General features: G+C 41.7%; 1 protein-coding gene across 26 annotated transcripts in view; it reads left to right on the forward strand.

Annotated features, from left to right (window-relative positions):
• Positions 1-12,601, forward strand: part of LOC110490021 (rho GTPase-activating protein 12) — a 92,058-nt gene that overhangs the window by 73,677 nt on the left and 5,780 nt on the right. For 5 of the 26 annotated variants that reach the window (XM_090199935.1, XM_021563102.3, XM_090199942.1 and 2 more), the window contains 11 exons: positions 1,355-1,477; positions 2,656-2,733; positions 6,042-6,103; positions 6,382-6,463; positions 6,821-6,949; positions 7,618-7,821; positions 8,027-8,129; positions 11,336-11,455; positions 11,569-11,667; positions 11,802-11,879; positions 11,983-12,117. In XM_090199935.1, coding sequence (XP_090056061.1) covers positions 1,355-1,477; positions 2,656-2,733; positions 6,042-6,103; positions 6,382-6,463; positions 6,821-6,949; positions 7,618-7,821; positions 8,027-8,129; positions 11,336-11,455; positions 11,569-11,667; positions 11,802-11,879; positions 11,983-12,117 — 1,213 coding nt within the window. The remainder of the gene's footprint in view (positions 1-1,354; positions 1,478-2,655; positions 2,734-6,041; positions 6,104-6,381; positions 6,464-6,820; positions 6,950-7,617; positions 7,822-8,026; positions 8,130-11,335; positions 11,456-11,568; positions 11,668-11,801; positions 11,880-11,982; positions 12,118-12,601) is intronic. The other 21 variants (XM_090199939.1, XM_021563105.3, XM_090199938.1 and 18 more) reach the window with 7 other exon arrangements.

Below are 12,601 nucleotides of genomic sequence, written 5' to 3' on the forward strand. Positions count from 1 at the left end.
ATAAACATATCCAGGTGTTAGAATGGCCAAGTCAAAGTCCAGACCTGAATCCAATCGAGAATCCAACCTCACTGAGCTCGAGCTGTTTTGCAAGGAGGAATGGGAAAACATTTCAGTCTCTCGATGTGCAAAACTGATAGAGACATACCCCAAGCGACTTACAGCTGTAATCGCAGCAATAGGTGGCGCTACAAAGTATTAACTTAAGGGGGCTGAATAATTTTGCACGCCCAATTTTTCAGTTTTTGATTTGTTAAAAAAGTTTGAAATATCCAATAAATGTCGTTCCACTTCATGATTGTGTCCCACTTGTTGTTGATTCTTCACAAAAAAATACAGTTTTATATCTTTATGTTTGAAGCCTGAAATGTGGCAAAAGGTCGCAAAGTTCAAGGGGGCCGAATACTTTCGCAAGGCACTGTATATTGAATCATTGACATAAATGCACGACTAAGAAAAAATTGTACTCGAGTGTAAATGAGGATTTGTCCCAGAATTACTTCTACTAGTGATCATCCAATTGGGGAGAATCTAAATTGCATACTCCTCGCATCCTTTCTCCTTGCCTCCTCAAATCCCATTGGAGGAGAAAGCCAGAGGGGAGGGACCTCTGGCTTTCTCATTTTATGGGTTTTGAGAAAGAGGTGAGGAGAGCGGACGCTAGGAGTATGCAATTGAGATTCTTCCTTGATTTTTGTTTTGCCTCGTATGACACCACTACCTACTTCTTGGTGCGTCAGTCTATTTCCTCCTCTGTGATCTAGTCATCAGTCTCTGTCTTTTCACTTTAACTGGTCTGGACACCTGTAGTCCATTGATGGAGCAGAGGTTGTGTCCTAATGTACCTGAAAGTGACTTAGTGGCTAGTTTCTTTCCTGTAATCGTGTTGGTTAAGCGGAGATCAGACGAGTAGAGAATAGGCATTAGCGTTCATTTGGCTGGCCAACTGACGGGCTGAGTGGACACACGCAGGGATGCAGGCAGACAAACAAGTAGATAGGCTGGGTGTGGTGGTATCCTTTAGCAACCCTGGAAGAAGACAGTGGGGGGCGCCTTCTGTCTGAAAGGGATCCTACTGATGGGTGACTGATGATACGCTGGGCCATCAGAGGAGAGGTATGAAAAAGAGATACTGGATACATCCCCAAGCCACGCCTCTTCTAGGACCTTTACTCTGTTGGTGTTGTTATCAGTGGATAACGGTCCAGGTTTACCTGGACCTCTTTCTGTCACCCTCGCCCACCCTCTTTCTCTCTCCCTTCCTCTGACTTTCTTCACTGCCTTCCCCTTCGCTCTCTTTTTCTCACTCCCTTTCTCTCACCCTCCCTCTCACTCCCTTGCTCCCTCCATCCAGTACAATGTGTCCCCTCAGCCAGGTGATCCCCCCAAGAGTCATAGCCTGGAGAGGAAACTGTCAGACCCCATTGTCCTGACCAAGTGGAGACACAGCACCTACGTACTAGACCTCAGCGACAAGGTACTGTAAGACCACATGCTCTGTCTGTGTGTATCCTACATTCCAGTTCTATCGGCAACTCTGTTTACATGCAGGCAGTGTTTACTCCTGTAACCACTAGGGTTTGGGTCAATTCCACTTTAATTTAGTCAAATACAGAAGTAAACTGAAATTTCAATGCTTTTCAATGAATTTACTGAATTGAATGGTTCTGACACCAACCCTGGTTGTCACCAGTTACCACTTGTTTTGATGCTGTAAATAAGTTTGACGCTGCTCCGTAAGAGTGTTCTTGAACCCTATCTTAGCCATCTGGTCAGTAGTTTGTCTGGTCAGCACAACAGGTGGTCAGTCTGGCCAGTATGTTGTCACTTTGCATGCTCTTGGCCTTGCTTGGGTCTCAGTGAGTTATATTAATTCTGTGTGGGTGTGAAGAGGATAAGAGTCATACGAGGTAATCCACTAGCTACTCCTCTCATTGACAAATCCAAGTTACACGCGATAGGCTAAACCATGCTTTCAAAGCATTCTCTTTGGGACTAGTCCATTGATTCAATTGTACCTGGATAAGTGAATCAGATGCAGCCTTAGTATTTGATCTTATTTCCGTTACAGTTCTTTAAAAAAAAAACTCAGGCACTTTGGCTCTGGCCATCACATGGGGAAAGTTTGTCACTCTCTTTTCCGTGGTAAAGTTAGTATCCTCCGCTCTCACGCCTCCCCCTTACCCCGCCTCCACCAATTCAGAGCGGAAAGGATAAATGCTGATTTAAACCTATTGCTGATTTAAACCAGAAATGCAGAGTATGAGGTTTTCACAAAATTCTATTTCCCTTACTCAATCAAATGTGCTCTCTCTGTGTGTGTCAAACCAAATATTTTAGAGAATACCTTGGACTATTATCTGAATGTGCAACGAAGCCTTTAAACAAACAAACCTCTTTCCTTTTTAGTTGACATGACCACTTCACAATAACCGACAGTAGTTGTATTGGCATAACTAGTTAGAAATCCTTTGGCAATTTGAAGTCAGATACCCCGCCTTAAGTACCCAAGTACGATGAAGGATTTTTGCTCCAGATCCTTGATTAATTTTCTCTTCCTGACTAACTAACCATAAATCTAAACATATCTTCTCTAGTTTACGTCATCATCATGTTGACCTTGTTCTTTATCATTTTGTCTGTATCATTGTGTAGGAGTGTGGGCCTACATTCCCCAAGCTGAGTTCTCCTGACTTTGACTCCTGCCCCTCATCTCCCAAGCACCCCTCAATCGTCAGTATTCCCTGGCTTTCGCTCCACAACATGCAACATCCATCCTTTCTCTATGCATTGCTTTTACCCATCATCCTCTATCCTCTGCATCCATCTTTCTTTCTCTCCTGCATGTGTCCTTTCTGTTTCTCCTATCTGCTACCATAGCCAAAGTCCATTCTACTGTCCAATAGTTTAGTTTATGGTGAATGTTTCTCTGTTAGGGTAATGTCTTTCACCTTTTGGGACAACTGATCGCAAACTGTTTGAATCAGTAGTTTGTGTCTGTGTCATACCACCCTCTACTGCTGGTACAAGGAACGACGTCTGTCACCCCTTTCCCTACCCCATTTCCTCTAGCACTTTTTGTGTGTGTGAGTACATACACTGAGTGTACAAAACATTAGGAACACTATTTCCATGACAGACTGACCAGCTGAATCCAGTGAAAGCTATGGTCCCTTATTGATGTCACTTGTTAAATCCACTTCAATCAGTGTAGATGAAGGGTAGGAGACAGGTTAAAGACAATTGAGACATGGATTGTGTATGTGTGCCATTCAGAGGGTGACTGGGGAAGACAAAAGATTGAAGTGCCTTTGAATGGGGTTTGGTAGTAGGTGCCAGGTGCACCGGTTTGAGTGTGCCAAGAACGGCAACGCTGCTGGGTTTTTCACGCTCAACAGTTTCCCTTGTGTATCAAGAATGGTCCACTACCTAAAGAACATCCAGCTAATTTGGCACAACTGTGGAACGCTATCGACACCTTGTAGAGTCCATGCCCCAACGAATTGAGGATGTTCTGATGACAAAAGGGGCTGCAACTCAATATGAGGAAGGTGTTCCTAATGTTTTGTACACTCAGTGTATGATTGTGTTAGTGTGTGCTTAAGGCACGAGCCTTATTATGTTGTTACTCTTTTTCTGTATCTCACCTGCCGCTGGCTGTTTTTCCTCTCCCCTGCTGTGTGTGTGTGTGTGCACTGCAAAAAGTGAAAGTGAAGTAAGCCAAATATAAGTGATAATTCACTTAAAATTGTTATAATTTGTGTGTGTATATACAGTATATGTATTTTTTTTTAAACCAAGCTAAATTCTTTAACGTCATTGGCAGAATTGGGCTCCCAGGTAGCGCAGCGGTTCAACCTCTCTGGGATATGTGGGACTGAAGCGTCCCACCTCGCCAACAGTCAGTGAAAGTGCAGGGCGCCAAATTCAAAACAACAAAAATCTCATAATTAAAATTCCTCCAGTATTTTACACCATTTTTAAAAATGTTACCCCCTTTTTCTCCCCAATTTCGTGGTATCTAATTGTTGTAAGTAATTACTATCTTGTCTCATCGCTACAACTCCCGTACGAGCTCGGGAGAGACGAAGGTCGAAAACCATGCGTCCTCCGAAACACAACCCAACCTTACCGCACTGCTTCTTATTAACACAGCGCGCCTCCAACCTGGCTACCTTGGTTAGCGCGCACTGCGCCCGACCCGCCACAGGAGTCTCTGGTGCGCGATGAGACAAGGATATCCCTACTGGCCAAACCCTCCCTAACCCAGACGACGCTGTGCGTCGCCCCACGGACCTCCCGGTCGCGGCCGGCTGCGACAGAGCCTGGACGCGAACCCAGAGTCTCTGGTGGCACAGCTAGCGCTGCGATGCAGTGCCGTAGACCACTGCGCCACCCGGGAGGCCATTTTACACCATTTTAAAGATACAATTCTCGTTAATCTAGCCACAGTGTCTGATTTCCAAAATGCTTTACAGCGAAAGCACCACAAACGGTTGTTAGGTCACCACCAACTCACAGGGAAAAAAAATTCCAGCCACAGAGAGGAGTCACAAAAAGCACAAATAGAGAGAAAATTAATCACTAACCTTTGATGATCTTCATCAGATGACACTCATAGGACTTCATGTTACACAATACATGTATGTTTTGTTCGCTAAAGTGCATATTTATATAAAAAAAACTCATTTTACATTGGCGCGTTACGTTCAGTAGTTCTAAAACATGCGGTGATTGTACAGAGAGCCACATCTATTTACAGAAATACTCATTATAAATGTTGATGAAAATACAATTGTTATACGTGGAATTAGAGATATACTTCTCCTTAATGCAACCGCTGTGTCAGTTTTCAAAAACACTTTACGGAAAAAAGCAAACCATGCAATAATCTGAGTACAGCTTTCAGACAACAAAGCAGCCAAAAAGATATCCGCCATATTGGGTAGTCCACATTAGTCATAAATAGCATTATAAATATTCACTTACCTTTGATCTTCATCAGAATGCACTCCCAAGAATCTCAGTTCCACCATAAATGTTTGTTTTGTCCATCATTATGTCCAAATAGCTTCTTTTGTTAGGGCGTTTGGTAAACAAATCCAAACGCGCGTTCAGGTCCAGCCGAACATTGGACAAAAAAGTTCCGTTACAGCCCGTAGAAACTTGTCAAACTAAGTATAGAATCAATCTTTAGGATGTTTTTAACATAAATCATCAATAAGGTTCCAACCTGAGAATTCCATTGCCTGTAGAAAAGCAATGGAACGAGAGCTAACTCTCTCATGACCGCGCCTCAGAGCCTGTGGCAATCTGTTAAAAAAAACTACAAGCCTCAGATTTCCCACTTCCTGGTTGGATTTTTCTCAGGTTTTCGCCTGCCATATGAGTTCTGTTATACTCACAGACATCATTCAAACAGTTTTAGAAACTTCAGTGTTTTCTATCCAATACTACTAATAATATGCATATATTAGCATCTGGGACAGATTAGCAGGCAGTTTACTCTGGGCACCTTATTCATCCAAGCTACTCAATACTGTCACCAAGAAGCTAAGGCACTGCATCTCAGTGCAAGAGGTGTCACAACAGTCCCTGGTAGGAATCCAGGCTGTATCACATCCGGCCGTGATTGAGGGGATAGGGCCGGGGTAGGCCGTCATTGTAAATAAGAGTTTGTTCTTAAGTTCTAACTGACTTGCCTAGTTCAATAAAAACAATTGTCTATATATTTACCTACAAAAATTGTTAATACGTTTATTTTATTCTTATTTCAAGATATTTTACCTTAAGACAAAAAATATCTTGAAATAAGAAATTACTTTTATAAAATATTTGTTAAGTTAAAATAAGCAAAATGATCTGCCAATGACTTTAGATAAATTAGCTTTGTATGAAAAAACAACAACATTTTCAGTGAATTATTATAAAATACGATATTTAGGCTTGCTTAGATTTCATATTTTTTTGCAGTATGTGCGTGGTGTGTTTGTACTACCTGGGTCTGACTATGTTTGTCTCCTGTTTATCTCCCTCCACAGCCCTCTGAGAAGTGTGGAGTCCTCAACGTCACCAAAATAACTGAGAATGGCAAAAAAGTCAGGTAGAGAACATACATTATAAAGATCTTGTAGATTAGAAAATGTTATCATTCTTTTATGAGGAAATTGGAGGATAATACAGAATCATACAAACAAAACGATAAATACATATTTTTTTATTGATTCTTTGTTGAAATAATGGACAGGCTGATGGTTGATAAATGGTTGGGACGTGGTTGATAAATAGTTGTGTTCTGACTTGGTTGATGGTTAATAACGGGCTGTGTTGTGAAGTGGTTGATGGTTGGTAAATGGTTGTGTTGTGAAATGATTCAAACAGAAAGAACTGGACATCGTCGTGGACGGTGCTACAGGGCTCCTCGCTGCTCTTCGCTAAAGGACAGGGGAGTGGCACCAGCTGGGTACGTATCCCATCAGCCGCCTTGTTAGGAACCATCTTGGGTGACAGAATGTGGCAGAGTTTGTACAGTTGAAGTACATTTTTGGATTAAAAAATACATAAATTTGAGCTAATTGCCTCCCCTTCTTTTCCAATAACCTGCAGGATTCTTTTTACCTCAAAAGGAGGGTGGTAGTTGGAGTGCCTTATAACTACCTGGCTGGCTGTCTTTCTCCATTTAGTAGTAGTACACCATACCTCTTCCTATTTGCTCTTTCATCAGTCTGTGACTCTTTATTTCTCATTTGCCATCCTTCCTTCCCTCCCTCTTACCTCTCCCTCTCCTTCCTCCTCTCCTCTTTCCTCTCCTCATCCAAAGTCCTACTACCGTAGTGGCTCCATCCCTGAGCTGCTGCTCACTCTGCTGGCCAACTGGAAGCGTTCGGTCAAGCCTCGCCCAGCTGTCTCCTATGTCCACTCTGTCCATGAGCGTTCCAAGGCTGCCACTGTATGTCTCCTCTGTCCCTGTGCATGTCTCCCATTTGTCCCTCTGCCTGTCCATCATCCTCACATTGTCCTATCCCCTGCCTGCTGCTCATAACGTCATCTGATTGGGTGACCAAGGGGGTGTGAGGGAACTTTGAGTTTCAGGCATGCGCTCACTCTGGATTATTTTTCCTGCTATCATGATAAGAATATTGAATCGTCTTGATTGGTTGACCCAGTTTGCCTGAGAGGGGATGTTTGTAAAAACTAAAAGAGTGTTCCAAAGAATGAAGAATACATGATTGAGTTTCTATTTTTAAAACAATATATGAAAAAGAAAATAGAGGAGCTGTTTCCTAAATAAAGGTGGTGTAAAAATGCATACGATAATACAGTGCTTTAAAAAAATGTGATAAATATGCTAACAATTTAACTTCACAATAATACAGCTTGTAACACAGTGGTGTGAATATGATCATCTGTGTTTATCTTCAAGTAGATCTAGCACTTAATAACTCATGTATAACTATAACTAACTTGTAGCCTAACACTGCTTTTGTTGTTTTTAATGCAACTTGTAATAATAACGGTGGGAAAAGTACTCATGAAAGATTTACCACTATTACTATCCTTGAGCTGGAAAACCAGCTCTCATCTGATTTGATTGTCTGAATGTTGACTTCCTTGTAGAAGTTTGGGGGTAACCAGTCGAAGCCGGAATTCACTGTGGATCTCAGAGGGGGGTCAGTTGATTGGGCCTCGAAGGATAAGTCCAGCAAGAAGCACGTCATTGAGCTGAAGACCCATCAGGGGACAGAGCTGCTGATCCAATCAGAGATCGACAGCGTCATCAACGACTGGTACCGAGTCCTGACAGACACCATCAGTACACATGTGAGTGGACCGCTCATCTCAGTTCTCAACATAGTAGTTACGGTACCACACCTCTGTAAAGTACAAGTCAGGTTTGTCAACATCCACAACGAGAGGCTTCTGAAATGTATGCATTTATCTGTAATCTGTTCAGTACCACTCCCTTTCACGGCAGAGGTGATCCAGGCTGATTTGAATAACTTGTGGTGTTTGTGTGTGTGGACAGGCATGGGAGTCAGATGAAGCCTTAGAGGAAGACATGCCTGAGTCCCCCGGTGCAGAAAAACAAGACAAGGAGAAAGACCACAGAGACTCCAAGAAAAACAGAGGTTCCTTGACTAAATACACTATGTGTGTTGTGTGTGTGTGTGTGTGTGTGTGTCGCGCTCACGCGTCAGTGTTAGTTTTGTCAACAAAAAGTGACTGAAATATTCATAATTTTTCAGTGCCAAAATAGACCCAGAAAGAACTGTAACTAAACAAAAAGGTATTTTCATTTCAGTTGACTAAAACGAGATGAGACAAAATTGTGACTACTAAATGGACTGGACAATAGTTTTTAGAGATTGCGCAGGCAACTCTCTTGCTTCCCTGTAGCTAACCAGTCACTACCAGCCTTCTAGTTAGCTACCCTGTGCCTGGTTAAGAAACACAAGCTGCTTAACAAAATTAAAAACAATAGCAGCATTGCGTTTAATGGTAAAACAACAGTCTAGCTATGTTTTTCTCTCCCTTGAGTAGGCTCTGGAAATGAATTTGTAGTCTCACTCAACCCTCTCACTTTTCCCACTTAATGTCCCATTTCCCCCACTTTTCCTCAGCGAAAATGGCTTGATTATAGCCCTTAGGCTATTGTTGCAAAGACATGACCCATGGCGCAAAGGTTTTTTCTGTCTATCATGCACTGGCGGATTTTACATTCATAAAGCATATCCCGGGCCGTTCTAAAACTAGGCTACTTGCGGACCTGACCGTTAACCGTTGTTTAGGCTACACCTTGTTCAATCATATTACCTCATTAGCTACCAAGCACTAACAACCTGGGGCGCGTTCAGCAGGCTGCAACGTTTTGGAATGCTCAGAAAGAAATAGGCTATGTAGAGCCAACATGCCTCTCTGATATGTTGAATAAGGAATAATGTTGGCTCTGTTCATGGAATTTCTATCTGCAGCGTTCAAGAATGTTTTTTTAACTGAATGTGGTCATGGTAACATTACCAGTAGCCTATATGCAAACATTTGGTGGCACAGAAAGAAAGGAAAAGAGATAGCTAAAAATATATTGACTAAATTCCTCTTGCTACTACGCTACATCTGGGTAAATAACTTTATTTTGAGTTAATGTGGACCTAGTGAATCAGACTTGACCAGTTGGACCAGGACTCGAGCACTGGGACGCGGACTTCAGACATTGGGACTCGTGACTCGATTCCTGACTTGAGCATTGGTGATTCTGACTTGGACTCGAGCACAGGGGACTCAAGGTTTAGTGACTCAACTACATCACTGGGCGAAACAGTCATTAGCCCCTGTTCTACTTTTGGACATCAATGTGGCTGCAGCATCTGTGGAATGTTGATAACAATGACTTGACCAAGTGATGGAGGTGCAACCCATACTACTTTGCCAATAGTTTGCGGCACCATCTAGTCTCTCTCTCTCTCTGATTGTGTTTGTTTTGTATGTAATGTGCAATATCTATGTAGGCTGAATTAGGAATTTGCATGGACAAATAATTCTTACATAATATTATTCTTATATACAGTACCAGTCAAAGTTAGGACACACCTACTCATTCCAGGGTTTTTCTTTATCAAAACTATGAAATAACACATCTGGAATCATGTAGTAACCAAAAAGTGTTGAACAAATCAAAAAATATGTTTGAGATTCTTCAAAGTAGCCAGCCTTTGCCTTGATTACAGCTTTGCACACATTCTCTCAACCAGCTTCATGAGGTAGTCACATGGAATGCATTTCAATTAACAAGTGTGCCTTGTTGAATGTTAATTTGTGTCATTTCTTTCCTTAATGTGTTTGAACCAATCAGTTGTGTTGTGACAAGGTAGGGGTGGTATACAGAAGATAGCCCTACTTGGTAAAAGACCAAGTCCATATTATGGCAAGAACAGCTCAAATAAGCAAAGAGAAACGACAATCCATCATTTCTTCAAGACATGAAGATCAGTCATTATGGAACATTTCAAGAACTTTTAAAGTTTCTTCAAGTGCAGTGGCAAAAACCATCCAGCGCTATGATGAAACTGGCTCTCATGAGAACCGCCACAGGAAAGGAAGACCCAAAGTTACCTCTGCTGCAGAGGATAAGTTCATTAGAGTTTCCAGCCTCAGAAATTGCAGCCCAAATAAATTCAAGTAACAGGCACATCTCAACATCAACTGTTCAGAGGAGACTGTGTGAATTAGGCCTTCATGGTCAAATTTCTGCAAAGAAACCACTACTAAAGGACACCAATAAGAAGAGGAGACTTGGACGTTAGAGCAATGGACTAGACTGGTAATCTGTCCTTCCGTCTGATGAGTCCAAATTTGAGATTTTTGGTTCCAACCGCCATGTCTTTGTGAGACGCAGAGTAGGTGAACGGAGTATCTCTGCATGTGAGGCTCCCACCATGAAGCTGTTTTTCAACAGGACAATGACCCAACACACCTCCAGGCTGTGTAATTTGACCAAGAAGAAGAGTGATGGACTGCTGCATCTGATGACCTGGTCTCCACAATCACCCGACCTCAACCCAGTTGAGATGGTTTGGGATGAGTTGGTCCGCAGAGGGAAGGAAAAGCAGACAACAAGTGCTCAGCATATATATGAAGCATAACTCCTTCAAGACTGTTGCAAAAGCATTCCAGGTCAAGCTGGCTGAGAGAATGCCATGAGTGTGCAAAACTGTCATCAAGGCAAAGGGTGGCTACTTTGAAGAATCTAAAATATATTTTGATTTAACACTTTTTTGTTTACTACATAATTCCATATGTATTATTTCATAGTTTTGAAGTCTTCACCTTAATTCCACAATGTAGAAAATTGTCAAATAAAGAAAATCCCTTGAATGAGCAGGTGTCCAAACTTTTGACTGATACTGTTATGTTTTACATTTTTCTGCTTTTGGGGAGTGAATAGAAACATATGTTGGTAGGACCAGGCTATGTATGTTTGTGCACATGGAAGTCAGTGATTTAAGTTTATTATAGGTTAATGAGGCAATACAAATGTGATGTGACTGAAATGTGACTACAATGAAAGGACATTTAGTTGACTGAAATGGCCCACTGTTTTTATCATTTTGAATATATCTAGACTAAATCATTATTGCAATGACAACAAAAATGTGACTACAACATAATGATATTTTAGTCAAAATGACAAAGACGAGACTAAATCTGAATTAACACTGGCGCGCTTGCGTGTGTGCAGGTGCGTGTGAGAATGTTTGCGTGTCAGTGATCTAAAAAGGTTTTGTCACCAAATGCCCTCTTAATACCTGTTTAGTAATTTCCCTCCGTATGTTTTCAGCGATGAAGACATCTGTGAGTATGGACTCCTCGGACCAGAAGAAGACCAGAGTAAAGCTGAAGAAGTTCCTAACCCGCCGACCTACCTACCAGGCCGTCAGAGACAAGGGCTACATTAAAGGTATGGCCGGCCTCACTGCAAGCCAGTTCCTATAAAGGTGACATTTGACATGCCTGTCTCTCTCTTTATTTGTTATTTAAAATATACTTCTCTTGCTTTGTGTTGCTCCACAGACCAGGTGTTTGGCTGCAGCCTGAGCAGCCTGTGTCAGAGGGAGAACACTTCGGTGCCCACTTTCGTCACCATGTGCATCGACCACGTGGAAAACACAGGTATGACCTCTCTGCCTTTTTTTAAAATGAGCCATTTTGTTTCCATTATGTGTACTGAATCAGTTATAATGCTGTCTCTGTATCTTTCTCTTTCCCCCTCCTCTATGTCTCTGACCCTGTCATCTCTTTTGCAGGTCTGAGTATAGATGGGATATACAGAGTGAGTGGAAACCTAGCTGTTATACAGAAGCTGCGCTTTGCTGTTAATCACGGTATGGCAAAAATAGTTTTAGTTTTCTTTTGGAACCAGTGGAATTGTCCATGGAACCAATGGAATAGTACTAAAAGAGAGAACCTTATTTGTGTGTGTTCCAGATGAGAAGGTAGAGCTGGATGACAGTAAGTGGGAAGACATCCACGTCACTACAGGAGCCCTGAAGATGTTATTCAGAGAGCTGCCTGAGCCCGTTTTCACCTACGACTCTTTCAACGACTTTATCAACGCCATCAGTGAGTAGTAACACACTTGACTACACTGTTAGACTTCACTGTGCTGTATAACAAACACTGTACTGTACAACACATATACCATAGAGATCCTATTAAATTATGAATTCCTATTCTAATTGCTAATTCTATGACGTATACATTATATGCCTGTCTACTGAGCTACTATTTATAAAGGTAAAATCAAGATTTGATGGTTTGCTTAAAGACAATGCTTATTAAGACATAATTGACTTCATATGCTGTACCACTTGGTTTGGTGATTCCAAATGTGTGCTGTTTTAAATGTATCCACAAGATGGCACCCTTCTCATTTGAATTCACAAAAATGTATTAGAATTAAGGATTAGGGTTGCAAAGCTACCAAGGAATCTTCCAGGAATCTTCTATAATTTTGGTAATTAACAGGTAATTTATGGCAATCTATGGTAACTTTGGTCGTTTAATTTATTCATATACAGGATAATATTCATTTTTTTAATATCTT

Source organism: Oncorhynchus mykiss, chromosome 15 (assembly GCF_057628025.1).
Source record: "Oncorhynchus mykiss isolate SJ-2025 chromosome 15, ASM5762802v1, whole genome shotgun sequence".
In the NCBI taxonomy this organism is placed as follows: domain Eukaryota; kingdom Metazoa; phylum Chordata; class Actinopteri; order Salmoniformes; family Salmonidae; genus Oncorhynchus; species Oncorhynchus mykiss.